The 25,373-nt window shown below is 49.4% G+C and overlaps 1 protein-coding gene across 1 annotated transcript in view; it reads left to right on the top strand.

Annotated features, from left to right (window-relative positions):
• KIF5C (kinesin family member 5C) overlaps positions 1-25,373 on the top strand; it is an 81,556-nt gene that overhangs the window by 51,968 nt on the left and 4,215 nt on the right. The window contains exons 15-25 of the mRNA XM_071562453.1: positions 699-845; positions 4,148-4,336; positions 6,064-6,181; positions 7,618-7,694; positions 10,433-10,542; positions 11,721-11,822; positions 12,369-12,429; positions 13,941-14,012; positions 14,546-14,650; positions 21,065-21,281; positions 22,148-22,261. Of these exons, the coding sequence (XP_071418554.1) occupies positions 699-845; positions 4,148-4,336; positions 6,064-6,181; positions 7,618-7,694; positions 10,433-10,542; positions 11,721-11,822; positions 12,369-12,429; positions 13,941-14,012; positions 14,546-14,650; positions 21,065-21,281; positions 22,148-22,254 (1,305 nt within the window). The 3' untranslated portion in view covers positions 22,255-22,261. The remainder of the gene's footprint in view (positions 1-698; positions 846-4,147; positions 4,337-6,063; positions 6,182-7,617; positions 7,695-10,432; positions 10,543-11,720; positions 11,823-12,368; positions 12,430-13,940; positions 14,013-14,545; positions 14,651-21,064; positions 21,282-22,147; positions 22,262-25,373) is intronic.

The raw sequence follows: 25,373 nt of genomic DNA, 5'->3' as shown, positions 1-25,373 counted from the left end.
CCTCTGGTTTGCTGTTTCAGCCCAGCCCTGACCATCCTGTGCTCTGGGTATTTAAACCTCTGGGTGACACCAGGGAAATCTGTGCAAATCTGCTTTGTGCAAACTGCAGCCTCCTGTGTTTTTATGGACTCCCAGGGGGTGTCAAGGAAGGAGTCATAAGAAATAAATCATCTTTTCCAGATGTTTTTTTGAGGAAAAAACTGAGGAACAAGATTGGATTATTAGCTGAATTCATCCTTTTGCCCAAACTCCTTCCACAAACTGAGGGAGGTCTTGTTAACAGATAAGTTTCATTAAAGACTTTGTGATCAGCTTCACTAATGCAGATTAGTGTGAAATCCCCTCGAAAAAATTGAATTTTATATCCTTCTCTACCTATTCCTCAGTGATTAACCCTCTTTGATGTATTATGCAAAGAAGATTCTTAGTGGATTTGCTGCATTTAATGGATCCAAAGTGGCCTTGGTGGCAAGTCAGTTGTGAAAGTGGATTATGCCAAGGTGGGATGGGACATGTCAGATGTCAGGGCATTGTGCATGTTCAGGAAAAGGCAGGACAATGCCATGGAACCAAATTCCATCATGTAAGGGTTGGACTTGATCTCAGAGGTCTCTTCCAACCCAGCTGATTCTGGGATTCTATTACTGATGCCCAGTCCTTGTTGGAGAGGGTGACTTTTGGTTTTTAAACCCTTTCAGAGTGCCCTGACAGCCACCCAGAGGGAGCTGGGCCAGTTGCAGGAGCTCAGCAACCACCAGAAGAAGAGAGCCACAGAAATCCTGAACCTGCTGCTGAAGGACCTGGGCGAGATCGGAGGAATCATCGGCACCAACGACGTGAAAACGGTGAGTTGGGTTTGCTGCTCACCCCCCACACCTCCTGCAGGCTGGAAATGCTCCATCTGGTCATGGGGTCACTGAGGGGTTTGGGTGGGAAGGGACATTAATGATCATCTCATCCCATGGGCAGGGACACCTTCCACCAGCCCAGGTTGCTCCAACCTGGCCTTGGACACTTCCAGGGATCCAGGGGCAGCCACAGCTTCTCTGGGAATTCCATTCCAGGCCCCACCACCCTCACAGCCAGGAATCCCTTCCCAATATCCCCCCCATCCCTGCCCTGTGGCAGTAGGAAGCCATTCCCTGTGTCCTGTCCCTCCATCCCTTGTCCCCAGTCCCTCTCCAGCTCTCCTGGAGCCCCTTCAGGCTCTGCCAGGGGCTCTCTTGTGTCCCTGGAGCCTTCCCTTTTCCAGATGAATCCCCTCAGTTGTCCCAGCCTAGCAGAAGGTCCCCAGCCCTGGGAGCATCCCTTGCTGTGGAACACATGGATCCAGCAGCCCTTCTCCCAGGACACACATGGCAGTCCAAGCTGGGACACACAGGAAAACACTGACCAGCTGTTTGTGCTCTCAGGGTTTGGGCTCATCTTCCCAGCTCAGTGTTTGGGGCCAGATCAGTGCAGCCCCTCTGTGAGTCCATGCCCTGACTGATGGGGGTCTGAGTTCCCCCCAAACAACACCCACATAGACCTACTCCTTCCTTAGCTGGCATGGCTCAGAATTCCCAGAATCTTTCTTGGTGAGATTTGGCATCTGGGGTGGCTACTCTTGGTTTGAAGGTTGGTGCCAGTTTTGGTCAGCTCTGCTTTGAGATCTGTTGGGTGGTAGGATGTGGTGGAGGAGGAGGTGGCTGCTCACTGTGTCCCACTCCTGTCACTTTTGGAACAAGATTCCAAGTTTCAGAGGAGGTATTTCCATGGTCATGGCAATGATGGAAACTGTCCCTGGCCTGGAACATCTCCCTGGGGATCAACAACCAGGTGAAAACCAGCAAGGGTTAAAACTGCACAAGAAATGAATTTCTGGGTGTGAATTCCTTGCAATACACTCGATTTTCTGGCTTTAACTTCACTCTTTGTTGATGATCCCTTTGGCAGATGTCACAGCAGCCTCTGGTGGCCGTTGGAACAGGGACAATGAGAGGAAACCTTGGAAAATGGAGGCAGAGGCAGCTTGATGCCAATCTGTGTAGAACTGAGCTGTCAGCACTTTGGGGGACAGCTGTCAGTGCAAACAAGGCCAGCCTGAGAAGTGTTTAGAAGAACAATTTCTAATTAGTTGGCAATTAGCATCTTCTCCCAGTGGGTCTAATTTCAGACCAGGCTGAGGTTTGGGAGCAGTGTCACTGTTCAGGTTTTGGGGAGAAGGTGCAGCATTTGTTCCTTTTGCCCTGGCAGTGCTGGGCAAAGAGGAGAAGCAGAGGAAGGTCAGCCCTGGGGACCACCTGCCCAGCCAGTCTGTGCTTCCAGGGATTCAGCAGCTGAAATCAAATCAGGAAGGGAAAGACAACATGTTAATTCAGGGAAGGAGATGATGTATAAATAGAATTATGTTCATATTTAGAGACCAGAGCAATTCACTTGCCAGGTGATTCTGGAGCTCTCTGTGTCTTACAGCTCCTCACTGAAGAAGAAGCACAACCCTTCAAGAAGGGGCTTCTTTTAGGAGTACTTTGAGAATGCTTTTCAGCTTTTTGGGCTTGTGAAAGAAATAAAACTTCCCATGCTGGGGAAAAACATGGGAATGTTTCTCCAAAATACATTCTTGCCATGGTGGTGGGCTTGATTATTCCAGATGTTGACCCACTGGATTCATAGAATCCTGGAATTGCAGAATATCCTGAGCTGGAAGGGACCCACAAGGACTGTCCAGTCCAAGCTCTGGCACTGCACAGACATTCCAGCAATCCCACCCTGTCCCTCAGAGTGTTGTCCAAACCCTCCTGGAGCTCTGGCAGCCTTGGGGCCATGTCCACTGCCCTGGGGAGCCTGGCCAGTGCCCACCACCCTCGAGGGGAAGGACCTTTCCCTGAGATCCAACCCAACCCTGCCCTGGGGAGCCTGGGCAGTGCCCACCACCCTCTGGGGGAAGGACCTTTCCCTGATATCCAACCCAACCCTCCCTGGGGAGCCTGGTCAGTGCCCACCACCCTCTGGGGGAAGGACCTTTCCCTGTGGGGAGCCTGGGCAGTGCCCACCACCCTCTGGGGGAAGGACCTTTCCCTGATATCCAACCCAACCCTCCCTGGGGAGCCTGGTCAGTGCCCACCACCCTCTGGGGGAAGGACCTTTCCCTGAGATCCAACCCAACCCTCCCTGGGGAGCCTGGGCAGTGCCCACCACCCTCTGGGAGATCCTGAGATCCAACTTGATACCTGATAAACTACATGATACACACACATACATAAAACAGACAAGATAAAGGGACAAATGAAATCAAGACCTTCAAAAATCCTGACAGAAGGGGTCTGCTTAACATAACAAGTGCTCTTTGCTTTGTAGAAAGCCCCAGTTTTGATTTTTTGCCCTCATTTGGGGCACAAATGTGAGTTTTCAGTTCTCAGAAATCCCCACATCATAAATGATGGTGTGGAGTGTGGATGGTGGATCAGAAATGATGGTGTGGAGTGTGGATGGTGGATCAGAAATGATGGTGTGGAGTGTGGATGGTGGATCAGAAATGATGTGGAGTGTGGATGGTGGATCATAAATTATGATGTGGAGTGCGGATGATGGATCAGAAATGATGGTGTGGAGTGTGGATGATGAATCAGAAATGATGTGGAGTGTGGATGGTGGATCAGAAATGATGTGGAGTGTGGATGGTGGATCAGAAATGATGGTGTGGAGTGTGGATGGTGGATCATTAAGGATGATGTGGAGTGTGGATGGTGGATCAGAAATGATGATGTGGAGTGTGGATGATGAATCAGAAATGATGTGGAGTGTGGATGGTGGATCAGAAATGATGGTGTGGAGTGTGGATGGTGGATCATAAATATGGAGTGTGGAGGGTGGATCAGAAATGATGATGTGGAGTGTTAATGATGGATCAGAAATGATGTGGAGTGTGGATGATGGATCGTAAATGATGGTGTGGGGTGTGGATGGTGGATCATAAATGTGGAGTGTGGAGGGTGGATCATTAAGGATGATGTGGAGTGTTAATGGTGGATCAGAAATGATGATGTGGAGTGTTGATGATGGATCATAAATGATGGTGTGAAGTGTGGCCTGTGAGGCTGTCCCAGCCTGAGCCCAGGTGTCAGCTCAGGACTGTGAGGACCCTCAGGCCCCTCCCTGTGCTCAGCTGGCAGATGTGAATGGGGTCATCGAGGAGGAGTTCACCATGGCCCGGCTCTACATCAGCAAGATGAAGTCGGAGGTGAAGTCTCTGGTGAACCGCAGCAAACAGCTGGAGAGTGCCCAGCTGGACTGCAACAGGAAGATGAACGCCAGCGAGAGGGAGCTCGCTGCCTGCCAGCTGCTCATCTCCCAGGTGGGGCTGGGCCTCTTCTGCCAGGGGCTGTCCTCTTCTCCCAGGTGGGGCTGCTCTTCTCCAGGTGGGGCTGGGCTTCTTCTGCCAGGGGCTGTCCTCTTCTCCCTGGTGGGGCTGCTGCCCTTCTCCCCAGGGCTGTCCTCTTCTCCCAGGTGGGGCTGCTCTTCTCCAGGTGGGGCTGCTCCTCCCTTCTCCAGATGGGGCTGCTCCTCCTCTCCCAGGTGGGGCTGCTCCTCCCTTCTCCAGGTGGGGCTGCTCCTCATCTCCCAGGTGAGGCTGCTCCTCCCTTCTCCAGGTGGGGCTGCTCCTCATCTCCCAGGTGGGGCTGCTCCTCCCTTCTCCAGCTGGGGCTGCTGCCCTTCTCCCAGGTGGGACTGCTCCTCCTTTCTCCAGGTGGAGCTGCTCCCCTTCTCCCCGGTGGGGCTACTGCCCTTCTCCCAGAGGCTGCTCCCCTTCCCCCAGGTGGGGCCACTCCCCTTCCCCCAGGTGAGGCTGCTCCTCCCTTCTCCAGGTGGAGCTGCTCCCCTTCCCCCAGGTGAGGCTACTCCTCCCTTCTCCAGGTGGAGCTGCTCCCTTTCTCCCCGGTGGGGCTACTGCCCTTCTCCCAGAGGCTGCTCCCCATCTCCCAGGTGGGGCCGCTCCCCTTCCCCCAGGTGAGGCTGCTCCTCCCTTCTCCAGGTGGAGCTGCTCCCCTTCCCCCAGGTGGGGCTGCTCCCCTTCCCCCAGGTGAGGCTGCTCCTCCCTTCTCCAGGTGGAGCTGCTCCTTCTCTCCCAGGTGGGGCTGCTTCCCTTCCCCCAGGTGAGGCTGCTCCTCCCTTCTCCAGGTGGGGCTGCTCCCCTTCTCCCAGGTCTGCTCCTCACCTCTCAGGTGGGGCTGCTCCTCATCTCCCAGGTGGGGCTGTTCCTCCCTTCTTCCAGGGGCTGCTCTTCCCCTCTTCCAGGTGGGGCTGCTCCCCTTCTCCCAGGTCTGCTCCTCATCTCCCAGGTGGGGCTGCTCCTCCCTTCTCCCAGGGGCTGCTCTTCCCCTCTTCCAGGGTTTGCTCCTCCCTTCTCCCAGGGTCTGCTCCTTTCCTTTCCCAAGGTCTGATGACTTTCTCCTTTTCTCTCCTTGTGAGCTGTGTGTGCTCAGATTGAGAGCTGAGACTCAAAGGGACAGAGGGCTGTTTCTCTTGTGTGTCCTCTTGGGTCAGTTCTCTTCCTTTCCTCCCCCTCAGTGTTTTTCACCACCTTGTGTCCCCAAATTCAAAAATTTTCACTTCATTTTTGGTGTTTTCACTTTGTTCTTCACTGTTTCCTACTTAGCCATGAGCCCTCCTAGTCCAAAAGGGTGTCAGAAGGAGACAAGTCATGTGGATGGGTGGGGAGACGCCACCTGAGCTCCTGCAGGTTGAAGCATCCAGAAGCCACCTTAGAAATTCAGCTGCTTTGAAAAGGCTCCTGCTGTTTAACACCAAGTCAGGAGCTTCCAGTGATGTTCTGGAATTAATTTGGGAATTAATCCCTGGGCTGTTCATGCATGTCACACATGCTGAGAAGTGTCACCTTGGGAAATGCATTCTGGTTTCATCTGGTGGCTCCTTCTCAGATTCTTTGCTGTCTTTCCTCATAGTCATCAGCTCTGGATGTGGAAATCTTTCTGGTGTTCCTCCCTGGGTTGGGACAGTCCCTGAATTCCAGGAACAATCTGTGCTGTTCCCACCTCACTGCTGCTCTGCTTGTCCTTGCAGCATGAAGCAAAGATCAAGTCCCTCACAGACTACATGCAGAACATGGAGCAGAAGAGGAGGCAGCTGGAGGAGTCCCAGGACTCTCTCAACGAGGAGCTGGCCAAGTTACGGGCTCAAGGTACAGCTCTGGGTCCTGCATCTTAGAAAACTGGGGTTTAATCACAGAATCCCAGACTATTCTGGGTTGGAAGGGACCCACATGGATCATCAAGTCCAACTCTTCAGTCAATGGCCCACACAGGGGATTGAACCCATGACCTTGGCGTTGGGTTGGTCTTTTCCAACCCAATCCATTCTATGATTCTGTGATTCTCTGATTTCTGCACCAGGGATTTTCTCTGTCTGAAGGAGCAGCACGTGCTGAGAAGGTTTTTTTTTTTTAATTCCAAGTCCCCCTGCGTTGGAGCAGAATTTTTATTCCATCTCCTGACCTTCCTACCCACCCCCCAAGCAATGCCCAATGGGTTCTGGTGCCCCCATTCCCCCAGTGGAAGCAGAACTGGTACAGGTGGGATTCCAAACACACAGGGATGGGCTGGAAAATCATGGAATCATAGAATGGATTGGGTTGGAAAAGCCCTCCCAGATCATCAAGTCCAACCCTTGGGCCAACTCCAGTCCCTTTACCAGATCATGGCACTCAGTGCCACGGCCAAGCTCAGCTGAAAAACCTCCAGGGATGGGGAATCCACCCCCTCTCTGAGCAGCCCATTCCAATCCCTGAGCACTCTCTCTGCAAAGAATTTCTTTCTGATCTCCAACTTCAATTTCCCCTGGCAGAGCTTGAGCCCATCGTGCCCCCTTGTCCTATTGCTGAGTGCCTGGGAGAAGAGACCAACCCCCACCTGGCCAGAACTTCCCTTCAGGCAGTTCCAGACAGTGCTGAGGTCACCTCTGAGCCTCCTCTTCTCCAGGCTAAACATCCCCAGCTCCCTCAGCCTCTCCCCACAGCACTTGTGCTCCAGTCCCTTCTCCAGCCTCGTTGCTCTTCTCAGTTGGGTTGGAAGAGACCTCTGAGATCATCAAGTCCAACCCTTGATCCAACCCCACTGTGATCACTCTGGCACTGAGTGCCCTGGGCTGGTGATCACAGTGGGGTTGGATCAAGACATGGTGGATTCTCTGCCCCTGGAGGTGTTTAAGAGGACACTCAATGCCACATCCAGTCCCTTCTCCAGCCTCGTTGCTCTTCTCTGGCCCCGCTCCAGCCCCTCAAGCTCTTTCCTCAACTGAGGGGCCCAGAACTGAACACAACACTCAAGGTGTGGCCTCCCCAAGGCAGAGTCCAGGGGAAGGGTCACTGCCCTGGGCCTGCTGGCCACGCTAGTTTGGATCCAGGCCAGGATCCCCTTGGCCTTCTTGGCCACCTGGGCACACTGGTGGCTCCTGTTGAGCTTCCTGTCCCTCAGTCCCCCCAGGTCCCTCTGCCTGGCTGCTCTCCAGCCACTCTGTGCCCAGCCTGGAGCGCTGCAGGGCTTGGGGTGGCCAAAGGGCAGGACACAACAAGTCTGGGAATTGTGTGGTTCATTCTCCTCTGTGTCCACCTCCCAACAGAGAAGATGCACGAGGTGAGCTTCAAGGACAAGGAGAAGGAGCACCTGACCCGACTCCAGGACGCTGAGGAGATGAAGGTACTTTGGCACTTCAACCTCAGAGGGTGTTTCTTGGGGAGATCCTTCACTCTGCTCAGAATGGGGCTGGAATTTTGTCTTTCTGTATCAAAAATTGTGCTGATTCCCCTCTAATTTTTTTTTTTCTGAAAGTCACTTTGCTCAGGAGCATTAAATTAATTCCTGGGGTTAATTTAATTTAATTCAGCACTAAGAAATTTGATTTCCAAGAGGCCACTTGCCCAAAGTTTGGCAAGAAAAAGAATCCCCTGGAAATAAAAATGAAATATAAACCTGGTTTGTGGCATTTTTCCTTTGGAATGCCAAGAAATTGTCTCAATGGGGTTGCAAATTGCAGGCCAGGAAAAACAGGATTTTTAGAGATTTTTCAGCTGCAGAACTTTATATATTATAAAAATTCAAAGGGATTAAAGCAGCTGTGCAGTTCCTGTTCAGAGCTGGAGGCAAGAAAAGCAAATCTTTGATTAGCAATTTAAAGAAATGCATTGACTTTTCTTCCTGCTCATCTCAGAATTCATTTAAATAATATTTGGAATAGTGGATGAACCATTTTCAGAGGGAGGGAGGGTGGTTTGGGCTTTACTTTTGTCACAGGTAGAGCTGGTTTTTTCTGGGTGAATAAAGAGGTGAGATAAAGTTGTACACACATTTTCTGGGTGAATAAACAAGTTAACTAGAACTGTACACATATTTTCCTGGTGAATAAACAAGTTAAATAGAACTGTACACAGATTTTCCTGGTGAATAAACAGGTGGAATAGAACTGTACACACATTTTCTTGGTGAGTAGAGAGGTGCAGTACAGTTGTATATATATTTTTTTGGTGAATAAACAGGTGAAATAGAGTTGTACACATATTTTTGGTGAATAAACAGGTGCAATAGAACTGTACAGATATTTTCTTGGTGAATAAACAGGTGCAATAGAACTGTACAGATATTTTCTTGGTGAATAAACAGGTGGAATAGAGCTGTACACAGATTTTCTTGGTGAGTAGAGAGGTGAAGTACAGTTGTATATATATTTTTTTGGTGAATAAACAGGTGAAATAGAACTGTACACACATTTTCTTGGTGAATAAACAGGTGCAATAGAACTGTACACTTATTTTCTGGGTGAATAAACAGGTAAAATACAGTTATACACACATTTTCTTGGTGAGTGAAGAGGTGCAGTACAGTTGTATATATATTTTTTTGTGAATAAACAGGTGAAATAGAGCTGTACACATATTTTTTGGTGAATATACAGGTGAAATAGAACTACACATATTTTCTGGGGAAATAAATAGGTGGAATAGAACTGTACACAGATTTTCTTGGTGAGTAGAGAGGTGAAGTACAGTTGTATATATATTTTCTTGGTGAATAAACAGGTGAAATAGAACTGTACACACATTTTCTTAGTGAATAAACAGATGAAATAGAACTGTACACAGATTTTCTTAGTGAATAAACAGGTGAAATAGAACTGTACACATATTTTTTTAGTGAATAAACAGGTGCAATAGAACTGTACACTTATTTTTTTGGTGAATATACAGGTGAAATAAAGTTGTACACAGATTTTCTTAGTGAATAAACAGGTGGAATAGAACTGTACACACATTTTCTTGGTGAGTGAAGAGGTGAAGTACAGTTATATATATATTTTTTGGTGAATAAGCAGGTGAAATAGAGCTGTACACAGATTTTCTGGGTAAATAAATAGGTGAAATAGAACTGTACACATATTTTTGGTGAATATACAGGTGAAATAGAGCTGTACACATATTTTCCTGGTGAATATACAGGTGAAATAGAGCTGTACACAGATTTTCCTGGTGAATAAGCAGGTGAAATAACAGAGGACTGGTGGCAAAGCAGTGGCATTGATATGCCAAGACATTGAATTTCGCTCGTGGCATTTTTTTTTTGCAAGGAAATGAGTAGAAATTGGTGTGGATTTGCTGCTAAAAACGGAATTAGGTGCTTGGATGAGCAGACACAGAGTTTAATAATTCTGAATGAACCTGCTTTGATGATCCCCCCAATGTGGAGGGCCAGGGTGGTTGGGGGGCATGGGAGGAGGAGGAGGAGGGTGAGGAGGAGGAAGAGGAGGAGGAGGAGAAGGAGGAGGAGGAGGAAGAAGAGGAGGAGGAGGAGGAGGAGGAGGAGGGTGAGGAGTAGGGTGAGGAGGAGGAAGAAGAGGAGGAGAAGGAGGAGGAAGAAGAGGAGGAGGAGGAGGAGGAAGAACAGGAGGAGGAGGAGGAGGGTGAGGAGGAGGAGGAAGAAGAGGAGGAGGAGGAGGAAGAAGAAGAGGGTGAGGAGGAGGAGGAGGAAGAAGAGGAGGAGGAAGAAGAGGAGGAGGAGGAGGAGGAGGAGGGTGAGGAGGAGGGTGAGGAGGAGGAAGAGGAGGAGGAGGAGGAAGAAGAGGAGGAGGAAGAAGAAGAGGGTGAGGAGGAGGAGGAAGAAGAGGAGGAGGAGGAAGAAGAGGAGGAGGAGGAGGAGGGTGAGGAGGAGGAAGAAGAGGAGGAGGAAGAAGAGGAGGAGGAGGAGGAGGGTGAGGAGGAGGAGGAAGAAGAGGAGGAGTAGGAGGAGGAGGAATAAGAGGAGGAGGAGGAAGAAGAAGAGGAGGAGGGTGAGGAGGAGGAAGAAGAGGAGGAGGGTGAGGAGGAGGAGGGTGAGGAGGAGGAGGCAGAAGAGGAGGAGGAGGAGGGGGCTCAGCTCCGTGTCTCACGCTGGCTCTGCTCTTGCAGAAGGCCCTGGAGCAGCAGATGGAGAGCCACAGGGAAGCCCACCAGAAACAGCTGTCCAGGCTGAGGGACGAGATCGAGGAGAAGCAGAAAATAATCGATGAGATCCGAGAGTACGTTCCCTCCCTCCATCCCTTTCCCTGTCCTGGGACACCACAGGGACACTCTGGGGTTGGTTTGGTGGGTCTTTCTGTGTGATATTCTGTCCTCTGTGGGTTTGTTCTCTCCTTCCATGCAACAGAAAGCCCTGAAATGGGTTTTCAAGGTGGATCAAAGTCCCCACTGGGGAGATTGAAAGTCCATACAAGGATAGAGAGGAAAAAGAGAGAGTTGAGTTACACCTGCAGGTCAGAGGAGAACATTTAGGTTGGAAAATACCTCTCAAGTCATCAAGGCCACCACTGACCATGTCCCAGGAAGGTTTTGGGGGGCTCTTAGAGCAGCTTCTCCTGGCACAGACCTCTGGGTGACTCCAGTTTGCTTCATGTCTCTGCCTGACACAGCAATAATCATATTTTATATAATAATATATCTGTTAGATGCTGCAGCACTTGGAAAATGGAGTGTTTTGCTCCTCTATTCTCCTCTGTCCAAAATCTGGGAAATCCTGGGGTGATATTAATTATTTCAGCTTAATTATTGTGTGGCCAAGGATTAATCATAGGGAAGGAGGAACCCTGAGGTGTAACCCAGAGGTGTAACCCAGAGTTACACCTGCAGGTCAGAGGAGAACATTTAGGTTGGAAAAAACCTCTCAAGTCATCAAGGCCACCACTGACCATGACCCAGGAAGGTTTTGGGGGGCTCTTAGAGCAGCTTCTCCTGGCACAGACCTCTGGGTGACTCCAATTTGCTTCATGTCTCTTCCTGACACAGCAATAATCATATTTTATATAATAATATATCTGTTAGATGCTGCAGCACTTGGAAAATGGAGTGTTTTGCTCCTCTATTCTCCTGTGTCTAAAATCTGGGAAATCCTGGGGTAATATTAATTATTTCAGCCTAATTATTGTGTGGCCAAGGACTAATCAGAGAGAAGGGAGAGCTCTAAGGAAGCAGCACAGAAAGGTGGTCGTGTCTTTAAGGCCAAGGAAACAAACCCCTGAATTGAGTTCTCCAATATCTTAAAAATATTGTTCTTCAGGCTCTTTATGCTTCATTTCTTTCAGAATTTTTCAGTGAAATTACAGCTTTGCTTTCTCTGTCCAAGCCCATTTTGCTCATGGGGTTTTACCCATTTTAGGGGGTCCAGGACTGAGCTCTGCTGACTTTTCCTTTCTCATTCCAGTTTGAACCAGAAGCTGCAGCTGGAACAAGAAAAACTGAGTGCTGATTATGATAAATTAAAAATTGAGGACCAGGAAAGAGAAATGAAACTGGAAAAGCTCATGTAAGTCAAGAGTTTTCTCCTCTGGTGTCCTTGAATGTGTTAAACTGATCCCAGGAAATGTGGCAGTGAGAGGCATTTTCACTGGAATATTCACACTGGAAATACCAACAGGCAGCTTTAATAAATGATCACCAATTCCTCCATATTTTTATATCCTTGGGTTTTTTAGTAGAGGGTTTGTTACTTGCCAAAAAATGCTGTATTAGAGCTCACAGCAAGTGTGAAATCTCTCACTCCTTAATGCACAGCAAAGACAAACAAGGAAAAAGGTGGGAGGGGGTTTGGTGGTGTTTTGTTGATTTTTTTTTTCTGTTTTGTTTTGTGAGTAATAACTCAGCTGTCTCAGCAAAAACTTTTCCTGGAAATAAGAGAGAAAAAAATTCTGTGTGTGGATATAAAAGGTGTAAGTGGTGACTCTGCCCTTCCATGTGAGAAAGGTGGAAATGTTTAAGAAAGGTGCATGTTTGGGGCAGCCCAAATTATTCTCTTCTGTGTGATGTGACTGCAGCATTCTTGGTTGGTGTTCCATTTTTGTGCTCTCTCCAGACTCCTGAATGATAAAAGGGAACAAGCAAGAGAAGACCTCAAGGGGCTGGAGGAAACAGTGGTAGGTCTTAATTAATTCCACTTTTCCCTTCCATGTGTGTACCCGGGTGATAGAATTTTGATTTTTGAATGAAAACCTTTGAACCACCTAAAATGAAACTTTTAAAAGGTTGCTCTTACCCTTCCCTGCACATGATGTGCCTCCTCCCTCCTCCTGGAGCTCTTCTGGTGTGACACCTCCAGTCTGGAGGAAGGGGGTTGTTTTGCTGAGCCTGAGAAGGTGATGCATAATAAAAACAGAAGCTGGGAAGGTCTGGATTTTTGACACAATTTTAAAAGCACTTAAACCTCTTAAGTGCCTGTGACTAATGTCCTGTTTAACATCTTTATTGATGATTTAGATGAGGGGATTGGGTCCATCAGCAGCAAATTTGCTGATGACACCAAGTTGGGAGGGAGTGTCGACCTGCTGGAAGGCAGGAGGGCTCTGCAGAGGGACCTGGACAGGCAGGAGGGCTCTGCAGAGGGACCTGGACAGGCAGGAGGGCTCTGCAGAGGGAGCTGGACAGGCAGGAGGGCTCTGCAGAGGGAGCTGGACAGGCTGGAGGGCTCTGCAGAGGGACCTGGACAGGCAGGAGGGATGGGCTGATTCCAATGGGATGAGGTTCAACAAGGCCAAGTGCAGGTCCTGCCCTTTGGCCACCCCAAGCCCTGCAGCGCTCCAGGCTGGGCACAGAGTGGCTGGAGAGCAGCCAGGCAGAGGGACCTGGGGGGACTGAGGGACAGGAAGCTCAACAGGAGCCACCAGTGTGCCCAGGTGGCCAAGAAGGCCAAGGGGATCCTGGCCTGGATCCAAAGTAGCGTGGCCAGCAGGCCCAGGGCAGTGACCCTTCCCCTGGACTCTGCCTTGGGGAGGCCACACCTTGAGTGTTGTGTTCAGTTCTGGGCCCCTCAGTTGAGGAAAGAGCTTGAGGGGCTGGAGCGGGGCCAGAGAAGAGCAACGAGGCTGGAGAAGGGACTGGAGCACAAGTGCTGTGGGGAGAGGCTGAGGGAGCTGGGGGTGTTCAGCCTGGAGAAGAGGAGGCTCAGAGGTGACCTCAGCACTGTCTGGAACTGCCTGAAGGGAAGTTCTGGCCAGGTGGGGGTTGGTCTCTTCTCCCAGGCACTCAGCAATAGGACAAGGGGGCACGATGGGCTCAAGCTCTGCCAGGGGAAATTGAAGTTGGAGAGCAGAAAGAAATTCTTTGCAGAGAGAGTGCTCAGGCATTGGAATGGGCTGCCCAGAGAGGGGGTGGATTCCCCATCCCTGGAGGTTTTTCAGCTGAGCTTGGCTGTGGCACTGAGTGCCATGATCTGGTAAAGGGACTGGAGTTGGCCCAAGGGTTGGACTTGATGATCTGGGAGGGCTTTTCCAACCCAATCCATTCCATGATTCTAATGCATTTGTTAAAGGGAGAATCCAGAGCTCTCTCCCCTGCAATCAACCCAGATTCAAGGAGAACTTTCCCACCAGAGTGTCTACCATCTCTTACTGCTCTGTGATTAATGGTTATTTAATTGTTGTGATTCCAGGCAAGAGAACTTCAGACTCTTCACAATCTGCGCAAACTGTTTGTCCAAGATCTCACCACCCGCGTTAAAAAGGTGAGACTCTGCTCCTCTGAACCCAAACCTCCCCTTTTGGGCTGTATTATTGTGATCTTCTGGGAGCTTTTAGTGCATCTTGGCACAGAATGGCATGTTTTTATTTTTGAGAAACGAGATTAAAACAGTTCTGCTGTTTATCTGCTTTTATTTGGTCTTAATTGGTTAAGGACAAGTCTTGGTTAAACAAATGAACCAACCCAAGTGAGTTCAGTTAAAATATTCTCCAAGATGGTATTAATGGGCACCAGATGGTATTAATGGGCACCAGAAACCAGACAATATAACTTGATTTTCCTCTTCAGGACCCCCCTAATTGCTCAGTAAGAACAGTTCATTTTCTATGTAGTAAGAACAGGTCATTTGTTATATAGTAAGAACAGTTCATTTTTTATGTAGTGAGGAATGTGTTATTAAATATCACATGGCCAGGTATGATAATTTTCCTTTAATTTGGAGCTCTGTAAGACTTTCCTGCCTTTGGGAAGCTTCACTTTCCCCCAGAGCTGAAGTCCCTGCCCCTCTCTGTGCAGAGTGTTGAGCTGGACAGCGACGACGGAGGTGGCAGCGCTGCCCAGAAGCAGAAGATCTCCTTTCTTGAGAACAACCTGGAACAGCTTACAAAGGTTCACAAACAGGTGAGGGCCTCCCCTTCCCTTCCTTCCCCCTTTCCCTGCTGTCCTTCTTCCCTCCCTCCAACCAAAAATACACAGTGCAAGGATAAATCTGGAAGGGAGAGGTGCTGAACTCCTTGGCACCAGGAGCTGGTGAGAAGCTGCTCTTCCCTCTGCCTGTCTTAGTTTGAGGGACAAACCAAACTGTTTACCAAAAGCAGAGGAGAGGATTCCTCCACAATAATCATGTCACTCCTGATTAAATTTAAGAAAAAGGAACTTTAATTAGAAAATGGATATAAGAAGGATAAATGTTCTTAACTACTGATGCCCTGAATGACCCTCCCCCCAAAACCAGGACTCTGAGCCACGTTAGTGCAGGGTAAGATAAAAGTAAAGGTCCTTTAATAACACAGGGCCTGCAGCCCACAGGAATACAGGATGACATCCATGTGTCCCAGTTCTTGTTTCCATGGCTTTTATAATCAGACCCCTCCAATCATTGCTTTACACATTTCTCAGTCCAGCCCCAGTCCCACCCCTGGTCCAACCCCTGGAATTGGGTCTGGGGTTGTCAAGACCCTCTATCTTCATGAACTCTTCTTTCTCAGGCACACAAAGGTCTCTTGGAGTTCATCCAGTTCTGACTTCTGGGTCACTCTGACCTGTGTTTATGTTTCATTCTGTTGGCCTTTGATATCCTTCAGCTCTACCTTGGAAAGGAGTCTGAACAAGATTAATTAACTAAAGGAATTTGAGCTCCTTGTTCTGGGACAGGGGTAGTGATAGAAAGGCATTAAACTGTTAGAAATATTAACCCTCTAAAAATCCACAACTACTGTGTTCCTAAAATCTACAAAATGTGAAAATCAGAACAAAATCCCTTTGGCATCACTACTATATATATATATATATATGTGGATATAGATATAGCTGTAAACAGAGCAGAGCAAACAGACCTTGCACCTTCAAGGACAGTGAGTGAGTTTTGCTTCATGTTACCCAGTGAACTTCATATTACTGAGCAAATTCCATGATAAGAGAATAAGTAAAAGAAGAAAATAAGTATTATCATTAGTCCCAGGTAATAAGCATAAAAAATAAGCATAAACAAAATGAGCATAAGTAGAATAAGCATAAACAAAATAAGCATCATAAGCCCTAAGTAAAATAAACAAAGGTTCCCTCTTCTGCTCCCCCCATCAGGAGCAGTTCTATGGAGGGACAGGGTCAGTGTCACACCTTGGCTGGTTGCAAGATGAGTTCTCAGTGTTTTCCCAGCAAGGGGTGAGCACTCAATGAACTCTCTCTTTGTCCTTTGTCTCAAACAAAGAAGGAATAAAGCTGGGAGTGGAGGAAATGGTGAGAGTTCCCAGGAATCTCCTTGCAGTATAAATCGACCCCCAAGAAGAGAGGAAAGAAAAGGTCTGCAGTGTGGAAGCAGAAATGGAGGTTTTTTGGGCAGCTGAAGGGCTGGTGCCCCCCTTGGGATGCTGAGGTTGGTCTCAAACAAAGAAGGAATAAAGCTGGGAGTGGAGGAAATGGTGATAGTTCCCAGGAATCTCCTTGCAGTCCAAAGTGAACCCCAGGAAGAGAGGAAAAAAAAGGTCTGCAGTGTGGAAGCAGAAATGGAGGTTTTTTGGGCAGCTGAAGGGCTGGTGCCCCCCTTGGGGTGCTGAGGTTGGTCTCAAACAAAGAAGGAATAAAGCTGGGAGTGGAGGAAATGGTGAGAGTTCCCAGGAATCTCCTTGCAGTCCAAATCTATCCCCAGGAAGAGGGGAAACAAAAGGTCTGCAGTGTGTCCTGAAGCAGCTGAGTCCTCTCTTCTCTGTCTCTCTGAAGCTCAGGGTGCCCAGAGATGGAGGGGGAAAAGCAAAGAGCAGAGCCAGAAAAAGAGACCTCACCAGCCAGCAGTGGCTCCTTTTTATTGCAGCTGCCTAAAGAAAAACCCCCCAAAAGTCAAACCAACACAGGGGGAACAAAGAAAGAAAACCCTCTGCCCACCCCCAGGTGTTGGGGTTGTGTGTTCTCACCCCACCCCACCATTCAGCTGGAATCTAAAAGCCATCAGCCATCTTTTCTCCTCACTCCTGGCACTCCAAGCCCAAACCTTTTGTGTTGGTGTGGTGAGAAAAATTCCCTGAGGGGGCTTCTCCCACCACCACCTGCCTGTGTTTGACCCTTTAGCACTGTCCTTCCATCAGGGGGTGAAATGAGCTTTAGTTTTCCCATGAAAGTAGATTTGAGCTGTTTGGGCACTAAGAAATGCCTAAAAAGAGCTGGTTTCCAGGTGTCACCCCCAGCTTGTCCCCTGGGCTGGAGCTGCTCAGAGGCACCTTGGGGGTGACTCCAGTGGGTTCCACCAGCAGAGTGTAGAAGCAGGTGGAGGTTTTTTGGGCAGCTGAAGGTCTGGTGTCCCCCTTGGGGTGCTGAGGTTGGTCTCAAATGAAGGAATAAAGCTGGGAGTGGAGGAAATGGTGAGAGTTCCCAGGAATCTCCTTGCAGTCCAAAGTGAACCCCAGGAAGAGAGGAAAAAAAGGTCTGCAGTGTGGAAGCAGAAATGGAGGTTTTTTGGGCAGCTGAAGGGCTGGTGCCCCCCTTGGGGTGCTGAGGTTGGTCATTTCTGGGCATGTCCCATCTCTGTGTCCTCCCTCCTTCCTGGAATTCATGGAATGCCAGCCTGGTTTGGTTGGGAGGGCAGTGCACTTTTCTGACACTGTCTCAGTGAAGAATTTGCTTTATTTATTCCTTTGGAAGTGCCAGGAGACCAAGTGGTGCTGGCCCACAGCAAGTGTCCACCAAGGCTCAGTTTTTTGAGCTTCCCAGGGAACAGATGGTTGAAAGACCTACTTTCTAAATGTGGAAATGGGCACATGTTGGAGGAGTGTCTTTTCTTTTGCCATTCTGCCTTTTCTGCAGTCAAATCACACATTTGCTGGGCTTCAAAACTGCATTTTTACAGCTCTAATTAGTGTGGATTTACTCAAAACCAGCTTGGAATCCACATCTTGTAACAAACTTAGAGGGAAAAGTGCCCTTGGACTCGCCCTGACTGTGCTGCTCTGATTTCATATCATCACTATTTCATGGAACAAGGGCCAACACTTGCAGAAAAAGCACATTGGGACAGTTTTTTTAGCTTGTTTGTGTTGGTTTTTTTTTCACCACCAGCAGGTGTAAAAGGTTTGGATGGTCAGACAACATGTGAATGTGAGAATGTGCTGCTTTCCTGTGGGATTCATGTGCCAGATAAACCCCTTTGCACTCCAGACCAGGGAGAATCACTCCTTTGGAACAGGTTGTTGGGACTTCTGGCAGGGTGGGATCTGCTCAGGAGAAACTGTCCTGCATTTTCTGACTGCTTTTCTTCAAACCCAATCCTCTCTCTTGGCTGTTGCTGCCTCCAAAATCAGATTATTTGGGTCATTGATGCTCCTCACTCAGGCTCTTATTGAATTGGGGAAGGGCATGAATCCCAAATTGCATAAATTTATAATATTATAATTTAGAGCTACAGAACCTGAAAGTGATTTCTGAGGGAAGGTCCCAACTTTCCCACATGCCTGAGGAGGGAACACACAGGTGGGTGTGTCAGAACCCCTGGAGATGTTGAATTTTGGATGAACCCCAGTGCTGTCTGAAAGACACACTAGTTTGGAATCATGAGGTGATCAAATATTTGTGAAATCCTGGATATTTCTGTGTCCTGAAGAAAGGCAGAGAGTTGGAATTCCTGATCCTTGGGGGTCCCTTCCAGCTCAGGAGATTCCATGACTGTAAATTTCTCTTTGAAAAGAGAAGATTTAAATGAATATCACACCTCAACCATACAAAAAATGCAGGTGAGGTTTGGACAACTCTCTCAGGGACATGGTGGCATTCCTGGGATTGTCCTGTGCAAGACCAGGAATTGGAAGTCCTGATCCTTGGGGGTCCATTCCAGCTCAGGACATTCCATGGCTCCTAAATTTCTCTTTGAAAAGAGAATATTTAAATGAATATCACACCTCAGCTGCAGGATTGAAACTAAGAGGTTTGGACAAACTAGGAGGTTTGGACAACTCTCTCAGGGACATGGTGGGATTGCTGGAGTTGTCCTATGCATGGCCAGGAGGTGAAATTGATGATCCTTGTGGGGCTATTCCAGCTCAGGAGATTCCATGGCTCTTAAATTTCTCTTTGAAAAGAGAATATTTAAATGAATATCACACCTCAGCCAGACAAACTGCAGGACTGAAACCATGAGGTTTGGACAACTCTCTCAGGGACATGCTGGGATTGTCCTGTGCAGGGCCAGGAATTGGAGTTCCTGATCCTTGAGGGTCCATTCCAGCTCAGGAGATTCCATGACTGTAAATTTCTCTTTGAAAAGAGAATATTTAAATGAATGTCACCCCTCAACCAGACCAAAAATGCAGGACTGAAACCATGAGGTTTGGACAACTCTCTCAGGGACATGGTGGCATTCCTGGGATTCACCTGTGCAGGGCCAGGAATTGGAGTTCCTGATCCTTGAGGGTCCATTCCAGCTCAGGAGATTCCATGGCTCTTAAATTTCTCTTTGAAAACAGAATATTTAAATGAATATCACAGTTCAGCTGCAGGATTGAAACTAAGAGGTTTGGACAACTCTCTCGGGGACAGGGTGGGATTGCTGGAGTTGTCCTATGCATGGCCAGGAGGTGGAATTGCAGAACCAGCAGCACTTCCAGCCTCTCCTGGTCCCAGGCCCCTTCCCAGGGTTTCTAACAGCTCCCTCCTCCTTGGGTTCCTGCTCTTTGGTCACCTCTGTTAATAAGGAATAATTACAAGCAGGACTCCTGTTTTTCCTCCTCTCTCTCTCTCTTCTCTTTGGGTTCCTGCAGTTTGGTCACCTCTGTTAATAAAGCAAGGAATAGTTACAAGCAGGGCTCCTGTTTTCCTCCTCTCTCTTCCTTCTCTTTGGGTTCCTGCTATTTGGTCACCTCTGTTAATAAGGAATAGTTACAAACAGGGCTCCTGTTTTTCCTCCTCTCTCTCTCTGTCTTCTCTTTGGGTTCCTGCTATTTGGTCACCTCTGTTAAAAAAGCCACTGTGTTTTCTGAACTCCTGATAGTGCTCAGCCTGTTCCCAGGAGCTGTAACACCCACCCTGCCTTTGGGGGTGTCCTGAGTTGGTCAGACAACCTCCATGAGTAACCCCATGGTGAGTGGGTGCTGATATGTTTAGGTTCATTGCTTTAGTCTCCCTCCTTCTCTCTCCCTTCTCTTTGGGTTCCTGCAGTTTGGTCACCTCTGGTAATAAAGCAAGGAATAGTTACAAGCAGGGCTCCTGTTTTCCTCCTCTCTCTCCCTTCTCTTTGAGTTCCTGCTATTTGGTCACCTCTGTTATTTAAGACACTGTGTTTTCTGAACTCTTGATGATGCTCAGCCTTTCCCCAGCACCTGTAGCACCCACCCTGCCTTTGGGGGTGTCCTGATTTGGTCAGACAACCTCCATCAGTAACCCCATGGTGAGTGGGTGCTGATATGTTTAGGTTCATTGCTTTAGTCTCCCTCCTTCTCTCTCCCTTCTCTTTGGGTTCCTGCTCTTTGGTCACCTCTGGTAATAAAGCAAGGAACAGTTACAAGCAGGGCTCCTGTTTCTCCTCTCCTTCCCTTCTCTTTGGGTTCCTGCAGTTTGGTCACCTCTGTTAATAAAGCAAGGAACAGTTACAAGCAGGGCTCCTGTTTTCTCCTCTCCTTCCCTTCTCTTTGGGTTCCTGCAGTTTGGTCACCTCTGTTAATAAGGAATAGTTACAAGCAGGGCTCCTGTTTTTCCTCCTCTCTCTCTCTCTCTCTCTTCTCTTTGGGTTCCTGCTATTTGGTCACCTCTGTTAAAAAAGCCACTGTGTTTTCTGAACTCTTGATGGTGCTCAGTCTTTCCCCAGCAGCTGTTACACCCACCCTGCCTTTGGGGGTGTCCTGAGTTGGTCAGACAACCTCCATGAGTAACCCCATGGTGAGTGGGTGCTGACACGTTTGGGTTCATTGCTTTAGTCTCCCTCCTTCTCTCTCCCTTCTCTTTGGCTTCCTGCTATTTGGTGATGTCTGTTAAAGCAAGGAGTAGTTACAAGCAGGGCTCCTTTTCTCCTTCTCTCTCTCCCTTCTCCTTGGGTTCCTGCTATTTGGTGATCTCTGTTAATAAAGCAAGGAATAGTTACAAGCAGGGCTCCTGTTTTCCTCCTCTCTCTCCCTTCTCCTTGGGTTCCTGCAGTTTGGTCACCTCTGTTAATAAAGCAAGGAATAGTTACAAGCAGGGCTCCTGTTTTCCTCCTCTCTCTTCCCTTCTCTTTGGGTTCCTGCAGTTTGGTCACCTCTGTTATTAAAGCCACTGTGTTTTCTGAACTCCTGATGGTGCTCAGCCTGTTCCCAGGAGCTGTAACACCCACCCTGTCCCCCCCATGTGCTCTCCCTGCAGCTGGTTCGTGATAATGCAGATCTTCGTTGCGAGCTTCCTAAGCTGGAGAAACGCCTTCGTGCTACGGCGGAGCGAGTCAAGGCCCTGGAGGGTGCACTGAAGGAGGCCAAGGAGAACGCCCTGAGGGACCGCAAGCGCTACCAGCAGGAGGTGGATCGTATCAAGGAGGCCGTCAGGGCCAAGAACATGGCACGGCGGGCACACTCGGCCCAGATCGGTGAGCGTGGCTTGGGTTGGGCTGGCACTTTGGCCAGTGCTCCAGGCTGGTCACAGAGTGGCTGGAGAGCAGCCAGGCAGAGGGACCTGGGGGGACTGAGGGACAGAAGCTCAACAGGAGCCACCAGTGTGCCCAGGTGGCCAAGAAGGCCAATGGGATCCTGGCCTGGATCCAAACTAGCGTGGCCAGCAGGCCCAGGGCAGTGACCCTTCCCCTGGACTCTGCCTTGGGGAGGCCACACCTTGAGTGTTGTGTTCAGTTCTGGGCCCCTCAGTTGAGGAAAGAGCTTGAGGGGCTGGAGCGGGGCCAGAGAAGAGCAACGAGGCTGGAGAAGGGACTGGAGCACAAGTGCTGTGGGGAGAGGCTGAGGGAGCTGGGGGTGTTCAGCCTGGAGAAGAGGAGGCTCAGAGGTGACCTCAGCACTGTCTGGAACTGCCTGAAGGGAAGTTCTGGCCAGCTGGGGGTTGGTCTCTTCTCCCAGGCACTCAGCAATAGGACAAGGGGGCACGATGGGCTCAAGCTCTGCCAGGGGAAATTGAAGTTGGAGATCAGAAAGAAATTCTTTGCAGAGAGAGTGCTCAGGGATTGGAATGGGCTGCCCAGAGAGGGGGTGGATTCCCCATCCCTGGAGGTTTTTCAGCTGAGCTTGGCCGTGGCACTGAGTGCCATGATCTGGTAAAGGGACTGGAGTTGGCCCAAGGGTTGGACATGCTGATCTCAGAGGTCTTTTCCAACCCAATCTATTCTGTGATTCTGCCCAGCACAGCCCTGTGGGTGGGCACTGTGGGGGGCAGTGCCAGGGGCAGAAGGTGAGGGGCAGACCCTCCTGGGAAGGCTCACTGTGCTCTTTGGTTCCCTCTGTGCAGCCAAACCCATCCGCCCCGGCCATTACCCGGCGTCTTCTCCAACAGCTGTCCATGCCATCCGAGGGGGAGGCACTGCCAACTCCACCTACTACCACAGCACCAAATAGGCAAGAGGTAAGGGCAAAACAACTCCCCTTTTTTCCTCCCCACTCCCCTTGCAGTTGTGTCGTTGCAATTTGTCGTGGTGGACAAAGGGCCACAGGTCTCAGGTGTCCCACTCCAGCTAATTTATTAAACTACATCTAACACAAAGAAAGAAACTAAAGAACAAAGAAACTAAAAAGCCCTCTGTGCTGGTTTAAAGGTAAAGTGCCAGGAGAAATGAACCCAACACAAGAGAGATTATAAGGCAGAGTTGCAATTTAATAAGAATATTGTAATAAATGCAGTGGCACAAAGAGAAATTGGGTTTAACCCACAAACCCCAGCAGTGTAACCCACCCCCTGGGGCACAAACACAGGGGGGTTTGGTGGCCCCTGTGCTGAGCCCCACGTGGTTCCTCTGAGTCCAAAGGAAAAGGAAGGGAAAGAAAAACCTGTTGGTGCAGATGATGGCACAGTCTGGTCACAGTGGTGGGCTCCTCCTGTCCAGGGTCTGCTCCTCCTCTGGAACCAGTGAGTGGTCCCAGAGGTCCCCAAACCCCCAATATTCTCTCCCCTCAGGTGCAGGTGGGAGCCCCCAGTCCCTCCCCCAGGGCAGGGAGTTCCACACTGAGGGATCTGACTCTGGGAGTCAGGGGGGATTTTGGAATCATTGCTGGCCCGTGAGCAGAGCTGAGCCCTCAGGTGGGTGTGGAGGTGCCAAGGACTCCCTGGAGGGGAGTTCTCCCAGCTTCTGTCCCACCTGTGACACCCACCTTGGAACACTCCCCTGTCTCACCTGTGACACCCACCTTGGAACACTCCCCTGTCCCACAGGGCTCTGTGACACCCACCTTGGAACACTCCCCTGTCTCACCTGTGACACCCACCTTGGAACACTCCCCTGTCCCACCTGTGCCACCCACCTTGGAATACTCCCCTGTCTCACCTGTGACACCCACCTTGGAACACTCCCCTGTCTCTCAGGGCTCTGTGCCACCCACCTTGGAACACTCCCCTGTCTCACCTGTGACACCCACCTGGGAACACTCCCCTGTCTCACCTGTGACACCCACCTTGGAACACTCCCCTGTCTCACAGGGCTCTGTGACACCCACCTTGGAACACTCCCCTGTCTCACCTGTGACACCCACCTTGGAACACTCCCCTGTCTCACCTGTGACACCCACCTTGGAACACTCCCCTGTCTCCCAGGCCCCCTTCCCACCCAGCTCACATCTAAAAATAAGTCTGGGCAGTGATTGAAGGTCAGTTCTCATTTCTTTTGGTCTTTTGGTTAAGAAGGTTGTTGGCAAATTGCAACTATTTCACTGCCAAGATTGGGACTATCAGAATAATCTGAATTCTGAGCTGCTTGAATGAGAACTCAGGGCTCTGAGTAGGAGTGTTGGTAAAGGCACTACTTGTGTGGAGAAAACTTTCTCCAGTTTATGTCCATAATATTGTGGAGACCTTCCTGTGCTCTGCAGAAAGTGTTTTGGGAGGTGGAATTAGACCACAACTTGCTTTCATATCCATTTAACAGCAGTGAAATAAAGGTGAGGGTTCTCTGCCAACATTTGCTGTCAAACCAGCCCCATTTCTGGCATCAAAACTTCACCTGAGTTGAGGAGAGATTTGAGATTGATCTTGCACTTATTCATTATTCACCATAAAGGCAACAGACACTTGGAGCTGTTGGAATGATCAATGTCATGATTGATGAACCAGCAGCAGATGGAAGAGAAAGGAATGGGAAATAAAAGGGTGGGAATAAATTGTGCTCCTGCAAAGCCTCATTGCTGCTCTCTGAGAGAGAATTCCTCACTCTGTCCACATCACAGAGGGGTTGGAAAATACCAGTGCAAGGAATTTGCTTCCTTGGAGTCTGTTCTTCAGTCTGAATCTTAAGGAAATAATTAATTTTGTGAAGGGTTGTGTTTTGACAGCACTTTAAAGAGCAACAGTCCATGGCTGTATATTAATTTTCTGCTGGTCATTTACAGACTGTCGTTGCACATTTTCATATTCTAAATTATTATCATATCTGCTGAATATCTCTCAACAAAGTGTAGGTTTCAAAAAGTTTCAGGTTTTTCAAATAATTTAAAGAAACCAAAATTCTGGTGTGTGCTTTTCCTTTTGACTCCTTCTCGTGCTCCCCCAGAAACTGCACAGAATTATCAAATTCTCTACACAATCTGCTTTTAGATGAGTTTTTTTTCTGAATAATTAAAGAACAAATAAGTTTATAATTTAGGAATGGAAATAAACATAAAGGTGGTGTCTGGGGCAGACCTGAGTGTCCCTTGAAGGTTCTCTTTCTACGATCAGGTGACCCACCTGGTGGATGAGGGGAAGGCTGTGGGTGTGTCTATCTGGACTTCAGCAAGGCCTTTGACACTGTCTCCCATAATACACTCCTGGAAAAGCTGGTAGCCCATGGCTTGGACAGGTGTCCCCTCTCCTGGATTAGGAGCTGGCTGGAGGGTCGGGCCCTGAGAGTGCTGGTGAATGGAGCTGCATCCAGCTGGTCACCAGTGGTGTCCCCAGGGGTCTGTGTTGGGTCCAGTCCTGTTTAACATCTTTAGTGATGATTTAGATGAGGGGATTGAGTCCATCATCAGCAAATTTGCTGCTGACACCAAGTTGGGAGGGAGTGTCGACCTGCTGGAAGGCAGGAGGGCTCTGCAGAGGGAGCTGGACAGGCAGGAGGGCTCTGCAGAGGGACCTGGACAGGCAGGAGGGATGGGCTGATCCCAATGGGATGAGGTTCAACAAGGCCAAGTGCAGGTCCTGCCCTTTGGCCACCCCAAGCCCTGCAGCGCTCCAGGCTGGGCACAGAGTGGCTGGAGAGCAGCCAGGCAGAGGGACCTGGGGGGACTGAGGGACAGGAAGCTCAACAGGAGCCACCAGTGTGCCCAGGTGGCCAAGAAGGCCAATGGGATCCTGGCCTGGATCCAAACTAGCGTGGCCAGCAGGCCCAGGGCAGTGACCCTTCCCCTGGACTCTGCCTTGGGGAGGCCACACCTTGAGTGTTGTGTTCAGTTCTGGGCCCCTCAGTTGAGGAAAGAGCTTGAGGGGCTGGAGCGGGGCCAGAGAAGAGCAACGAGGCTGGAGAAGGGACTGGAGCACAAGTGCTGTG

The sequence above is a fragment of the Pithys albifrons genome, chromosome 8, assembly GCF_047495875.1.
Source record: "Pithys albifrons albifrons isolate INPA30051 chromosome 8, PitAlb_v1, whole genome shotgun sequence".
NCBI classification, from domain to species: Eukaryota; Metazoa; Chordata; class Aves; order Passeriformes; family Thamnophilidae; genus Pithys; species Pithys albifrons.
The sequence above is the reverse complement of the archived record's forward strand: the minus strand, read 5'-3'. Positions and strand labels throughout refer to the sequence as shown.